Genomic DNA, 18057 nt, shown 5'->3' with positions numbered 1-18057 from the left:
AGAGAAGCCTCATATACTGTTAGTGGAACTGTAAATTAGTACAGTCATTTTGAAAAAAAATCAGTATAGGGCATTTGTAAAAAAAAAAAAAAATTAACCCAGCCGTCTCACTACTGAGTACAGAAATGCCTAAAGGATCTAAAATCAGTAGGCCAACGAAATATATGCAATCCTGATTTCATAGCTATATTATTCTCAATAGCCAAGATACGCAAATAGTCTAAATGTACATTGACAATGAACAGAATAATAAATCCTAAATTGCCTAAGATTCAGTAATTGAATCTGCTTCTTCGATGTTTGTAATAAATGATATTCCCATATTCATATTTTTAAAGCATCATGCCCACTCACTTTTGTCATTTGATAGTTCAATAAACCAATATGGCATTTGTGTTAATATCCAATTAGCAAAGAGAAAAAAATGGGATGAGGGACCTTTTCAAAAACAATAATCTCTCAGGTCAAGATTAGTATCCTGCTGGCATATTTTTAGTTTTCTATATTTTACATCATATTATTCAGCTCTTCTGGAAAAATAAAAAGAAATGAGGTTTAAAAAAGAGAATAAATATTTATGAAAAGAATATTATTCAAAAGGTTTACTCCATTTTTTCCCAAATTCCTGCAATCCCAGCCCTTGGGGGGCAAGGGCAAGTAGACTGCAAGTTTGAGTCAGCCTCAGCAATACAGAAAGACCCTGGTCAAAATCTAAATGAGATGTATAAGACACTACGTTGAAAACTAATTTTACAACTTTGGGGGGGGAGGGAGGGAGGAGCTGGGGAGGGAAAACTAGTAGAAGAAAAACAAAGGAGGGGGTAACAATGCTCAATGGCAAAGGTATTTTTACAATAAAAATATTTTTAAAAAAGCTAAAGGCTAGAGATGTAGCTCAATTGTAGAATGCTTGCTAATGATGCTTAAAGCCCTAGGTTCAATCCTGAGCACTACACAAAAGAAAAAGATATTAACAAGTTAAAATATTAGTTTTCTATATTAATAGAAAGTCTATTAAGGATTCACTTATAGATTGATATTAAGTAAAAGTACAACTTAAAATTCCAAAAGCCAACTGTAACCACAGGCTTTTGGTAAAATACCTTGTGTTTCCTTTTAAAGTATTAAGGTTAATGGCTCAGTGAAGAGAACCTGTCCTAAAACTAAAAACTAACCACTTCCATGAAATTAGATTGCTCTTCCAAAAGAAAGACATATTAAGCTGGAATTTAAAAGCTTAAACCTAATATAATATATATATAGAGAGAGAGAGATTTAGTAAGTGAGAAAGTTTTGCTTTTCCCACTTACCCTTATGAGACAGAATGTCCATAAACTATCATGAATGAATGGCAAAACTGAAAATACTTTACCAATAAAAGAAACATGCCATTATTTCATGATACTTCTCATTATCCCAGCAGTATAGCTTAGACTTAGTTTTATTAACTTTCAATGAAAGTTCTGCCAAATGTAACCCAAGAGTCAAACCACTCCCAGGAGAAAAATTAGGCCTAGATGAAATATTCAGTTCCTCACAATAACTCCATCATTGCAAATTAGGGAATATATTAAATTCCAAAGAAATCAAAATACCAAAAGCATCATGAGCCAGTATGACATGCCAAACCAATACTAGATGAATCCTAGCAATTCTCTCAACTTAATTTTGTTTGAAAAAATATAATAATATAAAATGCCACTGAGATCTATACTTATATTACTAATCAACTATGAAAAAATAGCACATTAGAAATATGATAAAATTTAGGATAGCCTTCAGCTCTAAGCCAAAAATAAGCTTAAAATTAGATGTTTGAGACAAGACATAGGTCAATGACTCACTCCAGAGTCTCTGCACTGGTGACATTTTAAGTAAGACAACAACTCTGTCAGCCAAAATGTTAATCATGAGTATAATCATAACTAAAACAACAGTGCTGTTTAGTCAGGATCTACTGAGTGATAAGTGTGAGGGAAAACACTGAGTATGCATAATTCCATTTAACTGTTCTTAATACCTCTGGGAGGAACTACTATTATTCCTACTTCACAGAAGGAAACTAGTTACTCAGTATCATTTGCCTATTGTGAGGGGCTAGAATTTTCATTCAGGCTTCTCTGTGTCAACCCAGAAAATTCCCATCTATGAATTTATCCTAAGAAAGTAATAATGCATTTAGTAAATATTTATATATAAAGCTGCAACCCCAGTACTTGAGAGGCTGAATCAGAGTATTATGAATTCAAGGCCTTGTACCAAAAATATACATACACATATAAATTCCTAATGGAATGGGAAAATGTCCATTTTTTAAATGTTTAAATGTCAATTATATATTAAATGAAAATATAACACTTCAAAACGATATGTATACCATGATTAAAATTACATATTATACATAAATGCATATACATGTGTAAGTGTATATATATATATATATGTATCTATAGAGACAGAAGTGCATAGATTGACAGATATATAAACAGACAGATAGGAAAGATAGTAGGCAGGTGGATTGGCAATAGGCAAGTGGATAAGATAGAATAGGATAATACTATGTAGGAAATACTATGGAAATAGTATGTATCCTAGGAAATACTGTGTATGAATGGAATGTTATGCAGCCATTAGAAAGGACAAAATAATGACATTCACAGGGAAATGGATGGAACTAGAAGAAATCATGTCGAGTGCAGTAAGCCAAGAGCAAAGAGACAAACGGCACATGGTCTCCCTGATAAGTGGATGAAATACAAAATGTAAGGTGATACGACAAAGTAAACAAGACTGGAGAAACAAAGGACCTCTACTCATCTGGTTGAATCATTACTAAATGACCCCATGCTGCTGATATGGGATATATGTGCACATTGGAGGGGAACTAGGAGGAGGGCACAGAACTAGAGGGAAATGGAAAAACATACAACAGTGGGACCCGTCAGCTGCACTGGACATTGATCAAAATGAACCAAGCAACTCAATAGCAGCGATGGAAGGAGGGAATGAGTGGGAAAGAGGGAACAGCTGACATATGCAAAAGGAAAGGAATATACATATCACCCAATGTGGAAGAAATAACTGTACAGTCAAAGCCCATATTCCTCATAAACTTTATAGACCACGATAGACAATTTGCCCCATGAAGGTTAGAATGTGTTTGTGGCTTTAACTAAGCATCACTATCCCACAATACTGTGAAATTATGTAATCACTTAATCACAATAAAAAAAATTGCAAAAAAAAGAAATATTATGTATGTATCAGAGTTACTCAACCCTGGCACTACTGACATTTGGGATTGGAAAATTCTTTGTAATTCTTTGAATTCTTTGTAATTGTGAGGCTGTAGAATGTTTAGTAGAATCCCTGGCCTCTATTTACTAGGTGCCAATAGCACCCCAGTAGGTTATACATATAGACACTGGTAAAATTGATCAGAGAAAGAAGTGCTATTCTGGATGATAACATATTTCTTTTTTCTATATGCATTTCAGTATTTTCCAAAATTCCTAAAACTATTATGTGTTATATTTGTAACCTAGGGGAAAATGTTACTGTAATAAAACAAACTTGCTAATAGAAGCAATGATTTCTATTATATGAAATTTAACTGCAATCATAGAAAACATGTTTCACAGGACCTTTAGAATAAGAAATTACTCAGCAAATCCTTAGTAGGAAAAAATAAATTGTGCAAAAAAAAAAAAACTAGCAGCAGTCTTTTCTACCTGTGTCAGGTACATCCGAGCCGTGATAGCAGAAAGAGGTGGATAAAGCAGAATTGGTTTAGTTGTCTCTCCAATGGCATCACCAATGAGCTTCCCATTAGAACAATAAGCAGCAATTGCAAAAATGTAGTTTTCATTAGTCTCCAAACCTTTCACTTCAAAAATGGTTTTGCCATCAGCTGGTATCTATTAATAAAAAATTCAAATTATATATGTAAAATCAAAAACAATGTGACTTTTAAATATAACTATGCATTCCTTGTTCTTTCTATGTTGGATTTTAGTCATGACTTAAGTTGAAAATAGAAATAGATTCACTGAAATAATGACTTCACAAGGGGAAAAATCCCATTTAATTGTCATTAATGAGGCTTTTGGTAAGATTTCTTGATATTTAATACAACATACCGCTTCTCCTGAATTTGGGAGATGATTATGGTTTAGTCTTACTTTTCCATAGTTTCCTTCTGCTTTGCAACCCAAAATGCAGTACCAAGACACCTGCCAAGGAGAAGGATGACATAATCACTTGCAATTCCTTTAAAAGCCATTTGGTTTCTTTTCTCTGGATGTAGCATAAGAAATAATTTTCTAAAATAAAAAAAAAACATATATAGCTGCTCCCATGCTTGGGGCTGGGAAGGTGGCTCAGTGGTAGAGTGCTTGCCTTGCATGCATGGGGCCCTGGGTTCGATTCCTCAGCACCACATAAGCAGAAAAAGCCAGAAATGGCGCTATGGCTCAAGTGATAGAGCACTAGCCTTGAGCTGAGGAGCTGAGGGACAGCTCCCAGGCCCAGAGCTCAGGCTCCATGACCAACCAAAAAAATAAAATAAAATAAAAATAAAAAATAAAGCTGCTCCCATGCTTTAAAGTATGAAACCATGTTTGCAAATATATTTAATCTTACTAAAGTAAAAACAAATAGAGTAAACTCACCTGGGACAATCAAGACTAAAATTTCATTATTATTTATTTTAACTACCAACTGAGAAGCTTTCACATGCTAAATATCATTAGGAAATTGACCAATTCTTTTTAATCACAACACAATTTCTATTTATAACACTCCTATGAAATGGAATTACTATCATCATAAGAAATAAAGTTGCAGAGATTCTAAATCATTGACCCCAAAATAGACAGTAGCATAAGTTGACTCCAAAGGCAATTTAAACTTGGTTGACTCAAGTTACGACTTGATAGGAACAAAGATCATCAGTGAAGAGATTTTCCTGTTTTCCATAACTGTATATGACAAAAAAGCAAGAGACTAAATTGTGGTGTTAAAATATAATTTAAAAGCATACATGAAAAAGACTGGAAAGGAAATAAGAACAGTGGTAGAGGTAACAAGGTAAAACGGCAAAAGGATGCATGGTAAAGTAGTAACACAGAGTTTATTTTTCTCCAGCATGTAATTTTCTGAATTATGACATTGACTATAATACTTTATTTACTTATTTATTTATTTTCGGTCGGTCGTGGAGCCTGAACTCTGGGCCTGGGCACTGTCCCTCAGCTCTTTAGCTCAAGGCTAGCGCTCTACCACTTGAGCCACAGCACCGCTTCCAGCTTATTTTGCTTATGCGGTTCTGAGGAATCGAACCCAGAGCCTCATGCATGCAAGGCAAGCGCTCTTCCACTGAGCCACCTTCCAGGCCCCGATTATAATTTTTTTTTTTTGGTCGGTCATGGGGGTTGAACTCTGGGCTTGGGTGCTATCCCTGCGCAATTCAGCTCAAGGCGAACGCTCTACCGCTTGAGCCACAGCGCCACTTCCGGTTTTCGAGTGGTTAATTGGAGATAAGAGTCTCATGGACTTTCCTGTCCGGGCTGGCTTTGAACCGTGATCCTCAGATCTCAGCCTCCTCAGTAGCTAGGATTACAGGCGTGAGCCACCGGCGCCCAGCTTATAATAATTTTTCAAGAAAGACATAAACCAAACACAAAATGAAAATCACACAGAAACAACAAATTTAACTTGATTAAATAATTAGACAATGACCCTTCTGCCAAGATGCCAAAATAATGGAGGTACATTACTGGAATAAACTATACGTTCTCACTGTAGGGAAAAGGAGAATGAGTTGATACCTAAGCAGTGGTATTATAAACAAGCCATACTTTTGGGGGTGGGAGGGCCATCACTGTGGCAATCTCTTTTCCCAGAGGCAAATTCTAAACTACAGGGGAGACTAGAAAAAGGGAAAATGTAATTGTCTCTAATAACCAAGAATTTTTTATAGCTTATGCCTGTTCCTCCTTCCTCCAGTCAACAGAAAAATCCTAATAGAGTCTAATCTACACAAGTGGATGATAACCCATGACTGTGTACCAGAATCAGTTTTGGAAAATATAGTTTGTACCCAAATGGTTGATTGGGCAATCAACAATTTTCTTAAATTAAGATCCTTAGCCTGCCTACTGTCAATGAGTTAGATCTTCTGATACAAGTTTCCAGTGCTTTGTGTTTTCAAAGAAAATTTCTCAGGTGATTGTTGCTACACATGATTAAATAAGAGCAACAATGAAAGGCAGAACCTTCAAGGACAGGAGAACACAGAGACTGTATACAAGGGTGAAAAAAACAACATAAATATTAGGAGGAAGTATGAAATTAAATTATCTTGATCACTCATGCAAAAAAAGAGTCCCATTTTTCATGGGGGAGGAGAGGGAAAAAAGACTATTATATGACTTAGATTGTTATTGCTTTAAGTTATACACTCCAAACCAGAATTTAGAGGGTAAAATTCTCTCTAAAAGCATTTTTACAAGCACATTTGGTATTTTTATTTTGTTCTACTGATCTTAGTTTGTATAACTCAAAAAAGCAACATGTAATTAGAATCTACATAAGAATAGAGATATCATGAACAAATCACTAACTTTGGAAGAATTTATAAACAATATAAATCACATTAGCATCTTCAACTATAAAAAAGATTTTAATGAAATGAATGCCTTAACAAGAGGTTTTGATAAAACAAAAGTTTAGCTGGCTCTGCAAAGCAGAGAACTTATTTAAGCCCATGGCACCACCTAGTGCTGATGAACAAGCAACAGCAGATGACCGTTCCCGAAGCAAGTTTCCCAACTTACTTCAACTTCATATAATGTGACAATTGACAAGAACTGGAAGGGAAGGTTAGATGTGGCACTCTTAGATGTTCCTCCTATTTTCAAGCATTGTAAACTAAATGTTCATTACACATAAATACATCAAAATTAAAATTTGGGCTAAGTTTAAAATTAAACAAACAAAAACTTCTAAATTGGTAAAGCCCTGCTCTTAAACAGATTCCAAAAGGCCAGAGTTGAACTGTACAAGTGTTAATAGCAGAAAAAAATGTTTATTATAGTAAATGGAAAACATTACACCAGTGGCAACACCTCTTACTGATGTCTGTCTCTCTATTAATCTGAAATTCTTCAAAGAATGAGCCATACTTCGTCTCTGTTTAGCTTCATCCCTCAATTACCTTGCTCAGAACTGGATATATTATAGATGTTTAATAAATGCTCATTTGACTAATTTGTGAGAAATCTCCAAATAATGGAGTCTATAACTCCACTACCAGTTTTGGTAAACTTTAATACAAATGTTTAACATAGGTGTAGAGAGACATAAATTAATATGCAAAGAACATTGTATATTAATCATCTTATTTTCATGGTAAACTTTTTTTTTTGCCGGTCCTGGGGCTTGAACTCAGGGTTCGGGCACTGTCCCTAAGCCTCTCTGTACTGAAAGCTAGCACTCTACCACTTGAGCCACAGTGCCACTTCCAGCTTTTTCTGTTTATGTGGTGCTGAGGAATTGAACCCGGGCCTCATGCATGCGAGACAAGCACTCTACCACTGAGCTACATTCCCAGCCTCAGTAAACACATTTTATAAATGAAAAATATCTTCAGAAAATGTATTTCTCCTTCCTAAAGTCAGACTGCTAATGAGGAATGTAGCTATAATTTTAAACTTAAATGTACTTGACTTCCAAGTATATTCATGTAAAACACTCTAAAATAATCAATAAAAATTTATTCTTGTATACAACATCAAAAACACATCATTAATCACGCAAAAGAGAAAAATACACTATTAAAATATAAATTAGGAGAAGAAAATTTCTTGCTAGAAAACTAAATCCCAAGTTTTAGTCCCATTTAAACCAGTTTCAAGCCATCATAAATGGGAATAGAGGCTCTTCCTAATAAATACTTGTTTACATTAAGCAAATCTATATTGGTTTAAGAACTTAGACTAGAACTCCCAAATTTCCACAGTCCATTTCCTCATCTCCTTCACTGGCTCTGGGAGCAACTAATCCCTCTTCAAATGTCTGATTCATTTCAAGTGAAGCCTCTCTTGGGCATATTTAAATGTTAGCATATTCCTATGCCACAGCAACAAAGATAGGAAGGAGGAAGTTTCTCTTACCATAGAGTTGGGTGAAAATATCCCATAAATTGCATAAGGGGGAAATTCTGTCATGAAGTAACAGTATACATGAGACATTAGAATACTAATCTAGGGTCCAGTGCTTACAATGAAGACTAATCGGATACTACAAGCAATAAAAGCATGAATCATTACAGTCATAAAAGTACTTCAGGTGCTCTGCATGAGGTGAAGATCATAATGGGCAGCCTACCTTAACATCAGAAATAAATGGAGCAGGCTTAAACGTCACAGAGCAATGAGTCCGGGACAGCAGAATAGGTGGAGGAGGGATTCTGCGTTTCTTTGTTTTTGAATTTTCCAAATACTTCTGATGTGAATATAGAGCACTTTGTTCTGCTTCTACCTTCTCAATTAAAGAATATGCTTCCTATAATGAAGTGTGAAAGCAGAAAAAAATACATTTCAAGAGCTTAAACTTCGTATTTGTAAAATTCTGGTTACATTAACTAACATTATCTTTCCTATTTGCTGTTTCTTGAGCCTCAGAGGCATATAAATGAATGATTTTGAATATTTGCAAAATGACTAATAAACAAGGCTAACTATGATTACCAATGGTATCATCTTTATGCTTAACTGTTGTTAGTACTGCATATTAATATGAGACTTTTTAAATCAAGCCCTCTGAACATCTACCATCATTTCCATTATCCATTTAAAAAATAACATTATTATCTGCAAACCTGAAAGCAATCATTATTTTAAGAGGTTATTCATAAGGAAGGTTAGACATATAAAACAAAAGAATATAAATATTTGATGTAAATTACATTTCACCTTCTGAGCATGGTGGCATAGGTATGTATGTAATCCCAACATCTCAACAGGCAGAGGCAAGAGAATCATGATTCAAGGTCAGCCCAAGCAAAGTTAGAGAGATCCTATCTCAAACAAAAAATTATAGAAGTAGATTCTTGAGAGCATGGCTTAGCGCAAGAGGTAGAGTTCCCTGGGTTCAATAACTAGTATCAAAAAAAGATCAACTATATTTCTAAAAAAGCAAGTGGTGATAAATAAATTTCCTAATATTTAGCACACAGGAATTAATTGACTAATGATAGTTAAAATAATAATAAAATAGTATTTTAGTCTTAATAATCCTAGTTAAACTATCTGTGTTTTTTCACTTTTCTATTTGAACTATTTTTTTTTTTTTGGTCTGGGGCTTAACTCAGGAGTCTCATTTACACTCAGCTTGTTTGCTCACAGCCAGTACTCTTGAGCCATGCTTCCAGCTAGGTGTTTTGTTGGTTAACTAGAGATAAAATCTTGCAGCCTTTTTTTTTTTTTTGTTAGGGCAGGCTTCAAATCATGGTCCTCTGAATGTCTGCCTTCCTGAGTACCTAGGGATATAAGCATGAGCCACCAGCACCCAACTATTTGAACATTTTTAACATCTATTATTAATTGTTTTTATTCTTTTCCCCAAAATATATTGAAGCTAGGTCTAAAACAAAGATCAGAATTACCTTCTTCTTATTATATTTTATTGAAAATAGTTAACATCAAAGAATAAAGTCATTAGTTGTAATTAAAAATATCTATAATGATTTTTAAATTCTACTTATTTTGTACTAGGAGATATTGGAAAATATTCCCACATTTTCAGGTCAATAATCTCAATGGTTTGCAAGAACAATTGTTCCTTTGTTCAGGAAGCAATATCTCATAACCTCTTAGAGCCAATATGCCATATGTATTTAGACCCTAAGCTAACTTATATATACATGATAGGTGTGCAGAGTAACTGTGGAATCCTGAAATGAATCAGTCAAAAGGTTCGGCCAATAAATCTTAATGTAAAGAGATTCTACATTACCTCACAAAAGAAATAAATTCTGAGGGCTCTTCCCATGCTGATTTGTGCTGCAATGTGCCACAAAAACCAAGAACCAAAAGTATTTCTCTGCTTATAGTTTGCACTAAAGAAAATGAAACCTGCCTGTCTTCAGAAATTACCCAATGCTTATAAGGACAAGCTGACATTAAATATACTTGACACAGGCCTGACACTACAGTGCAGCAAAACACTAATGAAAGATGTAATGCAATCTTGAAGGCATGATTAAGACATATGTAAACAAGTAGCACAGGACTGGAATATTCACTACTTATTGAGTTGACCTCACTGTTCTGGGTTTTCAACATGATGCTATACATCAGAAGAAGATAAAAGTAGATTAAGTCATCTCCAAGAACCCTAGGACAGAATATTGTTGAAGATAACATATTAAATGTTTAAGATAAATCTAAGAGAAAACATAGGAAGAAATGTTTATTCTCATAAAGAGAATATAAAGCAAGTGCCAGTGGCTTATCACATAAGCCTTGCTACTTAGGAAGCTGAGATTTGAAGGCTTGAGGTTTTAAATCCAGCCTTACAGAAAAGTCCTGGAGACTCCATCTCCAATTAATCAGCAAAGTGAAAGACTGAAAGTATAGTTCTAGTGGTAGAGCACCAGTCACAAGCAAGGAAACCTTGAAGGTGTAAAGCAAAACACAGAGTAATTATGGTGCTGCTGCTGATGGCTAACATCTGATGGCTAACATTTATTGGCTGTTTATTCTATATCAAAAGTGAAGCATTTTATATAAATCATTTTCCAGATGATGAAATTAAAACCTTACGAGAGTACAAATAACTTGACTCAAGACCAATAGTTACAGGAATACCACAACTCTAATCCAAGTCCCTTTACCACCATGTTATCTTAATAAAAAGCTAAGTTTAAAAATAAAATAGAAGAGGGGATGGGAAGTTGGTTCAGTGGTAGAGTGTTTGCTTTACATGTATGAGGCCCTGGGTTCAGTTCCTCAGTACCACATAAGCAGAAAAAAGCCAGAAGTAGTGCTGTGGTTCAAGTGGTAGGGCACTAGCCTTGAGCTGAAGAGCTGAGGGACAGTGCTCAGGCCTCGACCAAAAAAAAAAAATATATATATATATATGTGCATATATATATATATATATATATGAGTAGCCTAGATGAAGTTTGCAATACAACTAAACAACATCTGAAAAGAAAAAATATGCTAAAATCCTGTTAGTATTTGAAACTTGAAAGTGGTAATTTGACCTCAGAGAAGGAGGTCAGAATCAGAAAGGCTTTATTCTATCATGATATCACAGAGAACAAATATTTAAGAGCTGAAACAATCTGTGAAAAAAGAGAATTCCTATATATTTCCCTCAAAAGTAAATAGGATTAATGACTGAAATGATATGAAAAAGAAAAAATAATTAAACACTGTTAACAAAGTTAATAGAATGTTTTTAGGGGATTCCAAGATGCAAATTCAGAAAATATTAAAGCCAGAAGTTATTAGAATATCTGGTAGCTCTATTGTTAGTTCTGGTTTCAAAATGGGACTATGTAATTATTAAAAATAATCTATTAAATTGTAATGTTCTTTTGCTTATAGTTGAAGTACAATTACCAGAATGTGGAATTGTTAAAATCATCTCTGCTGTAAATTCACTTAAGTTCTAACAAATAGGAGAAAATGATGGAACAATTGGATTTCTTTTTAAAATAAGTTTTTTATTGTGAAAATACTGTACAGAGGGTTTACAATCACATGAGCAAGGTAATGAGTACTTTTCTTATCAAGCATGGTTACCTCCTCCTTTTTTTTTTCCTCTACCATCCCTTCCCTCCCATCTCCACAACTATATTCCTCCCCACCCCCCTGCCCCTATCCCCCACCCTCCGCCTAAATTGTAAAGTTCATTTTTTGACATAGCATCTTGTACATCTCATTGTTGCAATGGGTTAACCAGTATCCCTATTTAAACAATTTATTTTTTCCCTTCCACTCCCCAAATTTGACCAACATCAAATACAGTGAAAATAAAGGTTATACCATGGGGGAGGATATACAAAGCAACAAAAAAATCACATGGTACCCTATAACTACATTAGAAATAATAGCAAGAAAGAAAGAAACACTTGTATCCTTATCTTGGGGTTCATTTCGCTTAACATCATCTTATCTGACCTTTTCATCTTGTCTCAGACATATACTAGTTATTGCAAATAAGGGAAGCCATGGGACCTATGTTTCTTTGCGCCTGACTTTTTTCACTTAATATATTTTTTTCCAAGGAACAATTGGATTTCTTTGCAATAGAAACAACTGGAAAACCAGGTCTGCAGCAAAGCAGCCCCAGAGGAGCAGAACATAATTATCACAATATGATCAAGATACAGGCACTGGAATGAATAAATAGCCAAATTTTCACTCATTAAGCAACACAAAGAAATTTCTTTCCTCAGATTCCTTCCCATTTTCAATTAGAGTACACAGACTAAAGTTTTATTCTTTTCATCTCTGCACTGTAGATTCAGGTTCCCCTAGAGGAGCGATCAATAGGCTTCCCTGGCATCACTGCTGTCCTCTTAAGGACAAGTCCCACACTCATTATATCTAATGGAGAAGAAATTACCCTCCCCCCCAAAATGGCATCTGAAAGGTGAAATGGATACTGGGAAGAAAGCAAGGGCACTGAGCACTACCTTGGAAACCCTTAGCACTTGCGTAGAAGGGTGTTTTTGCCTCTTTCCAGGGAGAAATGGCATCTCAAAAGATGCTGAGTGTTGTACCCTGCAAAGATGCAGATGCTGATGTATTCCCCAGTTGACTAAAGTCTTGACATAAAGCCACATAATTACTGCTCTACTTGATCAGAAGTCAGTGAATTCAGTATGAATTTCTAGGTGCACTTCCCTAAAGTTGGTAGATGGTATAATGTATAAAAATTAACCTTCCAGAGGTCAAATAAGGAGGGAAAATGGAGAAAAATAAAACCTGCCTGTCAAGAAAAATAGCCAGTCATTTATCTGATTTGGAAAGCTAATGAGTCATTATCAAAAGGTTTGTCCCTCATCTGTGGCACCAAGTTGGTTCACTTTTAATTGATTCAAAATAAACCAGACACCTGATGAGATTATCTGGATCCACAGGGGCAGGAAGGTTTTGAAAAACTAAAACAGGCTATAAATTATTTAAGAGTTCAGAGGAGACCCAAGTTTTTCATACCTTTTTATGGTATCTAGCGACACATCAACTATTGATATGGGGACAATTTTGTTACAAGATCATGATAATGTAAAACATTGTGTAATATACCCCAGCAGAAAATGATTGTCAAGGGAAAGAAACTTATTTGTCTTCTTTAAAGAAGAAAAGTTTGGCAATTACTTGAGCCATAATATCGCTGTTTAGTAGAGTACCCTGAGGACTGATCATCAAGCCTTAACATTTAGATAAAAACTACCCCTGAGGAGCAGAGGTGACTAGCAGAAGATTACAGGACCTCAAAAATAAATATTCAACATGATCTCAGTTGGTGAAAATTCTTGTGGAGGATTACCATAAAATCAGACTCTAAATGTATCTCATGAGTCTATCCTGACAAGACATTATACTCATAACTTTTTCTCAAGTTCAAATAGTTTCACTTAAGAACCAAGGAAGAGAAATGTGCTGGCAACTTGAGATCTCCCATATCCCCAGAATGCTCCTCTCTCTCAGTAGGAAGAAGGTAAAAACACAACAAGGGAATGGCATATTGTGGCAGTAGGAAGATCAGAATGAGTCATAATAAAACAAAGGAGAAAACTCCAGAGCTTTTACTCTCTTCAGGCTACAAAAACCTATGTGATTAGTCCTGAGAGCAACATTTCTAAAAAGAAAGATAAAGTTTATTTTCCTGGAAACAAAACTGAAGTACCAAATGCTTTCTAAACAAATGGCCACAAAAATATCTGCTGAGAAAAATGGATCTAAGCACACCAACAAAGATCAGAGGAGACTTGGCCTTGTCAACACTTATCCAATACTGCCATCAGACCTAACACAAGTACAGTACTTTCAGGACAGACTTCTCTACCTTGAACAATAAAACCATCTTTCCATCCAAAACTCTGAGACTAGGATAAAAGGCTTCTTAGGACTTTGTCTCTACCTTCCCACAGGTCTCATATATTACCATCCTATCTCCCACCCACCTTTGCATCCAAGCCCAGCAAAGTGAATGATCCACTATGACTGAATGAGCACACTATGACTTTTGTTCCCTTAGCAAGTTCTCTCTGCCTAGAATGCTTTTCTTCTTTGCCCTCCTCTGTGTCTGGCTACTCAGTACTCTTGCAGTTTTCAACTTTAGTTTGCTACTGTGTGTCTTTCAATACTCAGCTTCTCCCAAGCTGTAGGTATTTCCCTAGATGTTTTGCACTGCTGATTTAGGTACTCCTCTGCTAAATTTTACTGGTACCCTTGCAGTTAAAGCACCTGTGAAACTCACCCATGGTTACCTACTTACTTATTTATGCTTCCACAGACTGGATTTATCTATGAGTAAACCCAGGGACACAAAGAGAAGGTAGGGACCACAAGGGCAGGCCCACAAAGAAGAAGCAATCGATCAATATTTGTTGAATATGTAAAGAACTTTGATTTTTATCCCCTGCACTTAAAATACTATCAGTCACATAAGGAATTTTTCAATAAATACTTACTGAGTGGTTCTTAGTCACTAAAAATTATCTTTAGATGATAAACTGATAGACAGATAACTAGAAAGACATGCATGGGAAAACTTGAATTTCAAGATTCTACTTGTTCATTTCAAATACTTACCTTCTAGCTCTCTCAGACCTTCATTTTCTGGTCCTTGACTTGATCTTAATCTCATGAAGATATTTAGTCTCTTAATAATTCTACACAAAATTTGCTCTCTCATATGGTACTTTACTTTTTTTGTCAGTCATGAGGTTTGAACTCTGGGCCTGGGCACTGTCCCTCAGCTCTTCAGCTCAAAGTGAGCACTCTACCACTTGAGCCACAGTGCCACTTCCAGTTTTTCTGGTGGTTTATTGGAGACAAGAGTCTAACTGACTTTCCTGCCCAGGCTGGCTTTGAACTGTGATCCTCAGATCTCAGCCTCCTGAGTAGCTAGGATTACAGTATGAGCCACTGGAGCCCAGCGGGACTTTACTTTTTTTTTAACCTCTCTTTCTCCACCTCTCCCTTTCCTTCTCCCTCTCATCTTTAGTATTTCTTTCTTTGTTCCAGCTGTTCACCTATAGCAGACTAATATGCTAAATTTTGTCTTAAATCCCCTTAACTCTGTATCCTCCTATCTTTGATCTTTTTTCCTTCTCCTAACAGCCGAATTATTTGCAACATTATTCTCTGTTCAAATTATTTGCAACATTGTTCTCTGTCTTCAAGTGCCATTCACTCAGTTTGTATCTGGAATGTGCCTCAAGGCCTATGTGTGAAAGGCTTAGTCAGCACTAAGCCTACCAGCATGTGGAGAAACATTTACCAGAGAGAAACTAGTAGAGAGAAGTTAGGTCATTGCAAACATGTATTTGAAGAGGATACTGAAACCCAAACAGCTCTTTTGTGTATACCCTTCCCTCCCTTTTCCATAATCCCTACTCTTTTCCTATCCATCATGAGGGGAACAGGCTTCCTAACACCACAGTACTGTATTGGCTTGCCACAGGCCCAAAAGCAACAGGGCCAAGTAAACCTCTGAAACTACAAATCAAAATAAACTTTTCCTCCCTTCAAGTCAGTTTACTCAGGTATGCTGTCACGCAATGGAAAGCTGAATAGTACAGTCAGTGTAATCAAAACTTTACAGGCCATACATGAGGTAAAGGGAAAGAAGATCCCATAGCTCAAAATGTGATTGACTTGGGGAAGTTAACATAAAATCAACATACCCAAAAGAGGAAAGAATAATTCCCAGACTAGAGTGAGACCCAATTAAAGGTATCAACAAGGGCTAGGGACATAGCTCAATGGCAGACAATGTGCTTAACATACGCAAGGTCCTGATTCAATCCCTGGCACACAAACACAAATTAGCCACAGTATCTATCTGAGAAAGCCTGAAGGCTTTAAGCATTCTAATTCCAAAGAGAGAAATGCAGGAGGCCAGCACAATATTATTCCAATACTATAATTCCCCTGCTTATAACTGCTTCTGATTTTATTTGGTTCCCATGTAAGTTGTCCCTGGGGAAATATTATCTCTTATTTCAGGATAGTTCAGGACTAGAGATGTAGATTAGTACTCTTCTCAGGCTGAACTTAATATAACAAACCTGAAAATTCACAATAGAATATAACAACAAAGTGTTTTGACACTGCTGAAGTTTGAATACAGAACCTCATGCTTGCTAAGTAGGCACTCTACCACTTAAGATAAACTCCCAGCCATTTCTCCTTTAGGCATATTTCAGGAAGGGTCTCGCACTGTTTTCTGGGGGAAGGGCTCAGACCTGGAAATGACTATCTTTGGCTTCCCACATTGCTGAGATTACAGATGCATACCACCAACTTATCTTATTACTTATTGAAACAGGTTTTCTTAACTTTTAGCCTAGGTTGGTCTCAAACTGAAATCTTCCCCATATCCATCTCCTGGTTGCTAGAATTATAGGCCTGAGCTACTACACGAAGCCTATTTTTTAAAAAACAGAGAGAAACAAAGCATGCATTTATGGACATGTCAAAATGAAACTGCTTTGTACAACAAATGGATGCTAATAATAAAATGCAGGAAAAAGAAAAACAAAGCACTCATTATAACAGAAGTTGTATGCCAGAACTAAAAGAAGAAATTAAATACTGTTACCATCAAGATGTTCAATGCAGATGTAGATATTACATTATTCTCAAATAGTAAAAGGGCCTTCTGCATTAAGTAGACTGCTTTGGAGAGCTTATTCATTTTTATTTTGTTCATTACACTTTCTTCTGCAAAGGCAAACAGTTATGTTACCAAAATGACAAAATAAAACTATCATTCAAATCTTTGTGGTAAGAGGGAGAAATACAATACAATTTTAATTACCTGTAAAACAATCAGGTCTTCTAGACTTTTTCATCTTTTCTGAAGCTTTTGTAGACATACTTTTGCTATCACTTGGGATCTGAAAAACTGAAGAAAACTTTCACTATAATTAGGCTTTATCATTTTAAACTTTAGTTATTATCTGTTTTTAAATGCATTGCTTCCTCTATCATATGTCATCTTATTCTTTATTAATAGTTAGAAGTTCAAATAGACTCCTTGTGATGCCATCCTACTTCAGATCTTCTTTCATTTGTCACAGTATGCCTCAGGACAGAAAATTTCCAAGTAACAAAAATATTTGATTTTTTATTTTATCTTGAGTAAAAATTACCTTGAAGGTAAATTTTTGTTCACTTCACCTTTTCTTAAATCATTGATGACAAGTCCTGATAGCAACTAGTTGTCAAAATTCCTCTCAGCCCTTCCTAGAGAAACTGTGTCACATCAGAGTCCCTGTGAAGGCTGAGGACAGCAGGGAGACCAGAGTCCCCTTCAAGACTCTCAGCTAAAACATGAATCGTTGCCACTTGTTGGTCCTGAAGTATAGATGGACAGTGGTCTGGGAGGGAAAGGAGTTGGATGAGGGAGGAGAGCAAAGAATCTAAAGGTCTGCTGGAACCCAAAGATAAAAACTGGATCACTAATTCTCGATATCCAGGTCTGGTCCTCACCTCAAGAGACCCGGCCAATATTTTGGCTCTGTTTTAGGTGAATGTGTCTGTAGTAACTTTACAATAAAGCCATTTTAGTTATATTCTCACTTAGTCCAGTACACAGGAGTTACCTTGGGGCGGTAATTGATGAAAAAATGGCAAAAGACCCCACTGAAAAATATAACATTTCTTTAATGGCAAAGGGTCAGGAAACTGATCTGCATGCGGACAGCAATGCAAAGCAGGAAATAATGCATCATTCTTTCCCTAACAAGGGTATATAAATGGTCATCAATTGCTCCTGATTATTGTCATTGACGATAAGAAGGAA

General features: G+C 35.8%; 1 protein-coding gene across 1 annotated transcript in view; it reads right to left on the bottom strand.

Moving 5' to 3' along the window:
- The window catches only part of Cfap54 (cilia and flagella associated 54), a 269955-nt gene that overhangs the window by 196095 nt on the left and 55803 nt on the right, over positions 1-18057 (bottom strand). Inside the window, 5 exon segments of the mRNA XM_013018973.1 lie at positions 3732-3917; positions 4140-4232; positions 8389-8565; positions 16852-16973; positions 17071-17157. Of these exon segments, the coding sequence (XP_012874427.1) occupies positions 3732-3917; positions 4140-4232; positions 8389-8565; positions 16852-16973; positions 17071-17157 (665 nt within the window).

This window comes from Dipodomys ordii, unplaced genomic scaffold (assembly GCF_000151885.1).
Source record: "Dipodomys ordii isolate 6190 unplaced genomic scaffold, Dord_2.0 Scaffold3, whole genome shotgun sequence".
NCBI classification, from domain to species: Eukaryota; Metazoa; Chordata; class Mammalia; order Rodentia; family Heteromyidae; genus Dipodomys; species Dipodomys ordii.
Note: the sequence above shows the minus strand (reverse complement) of the source record. Positions and strands in the feature narration are given on the sequence as shown.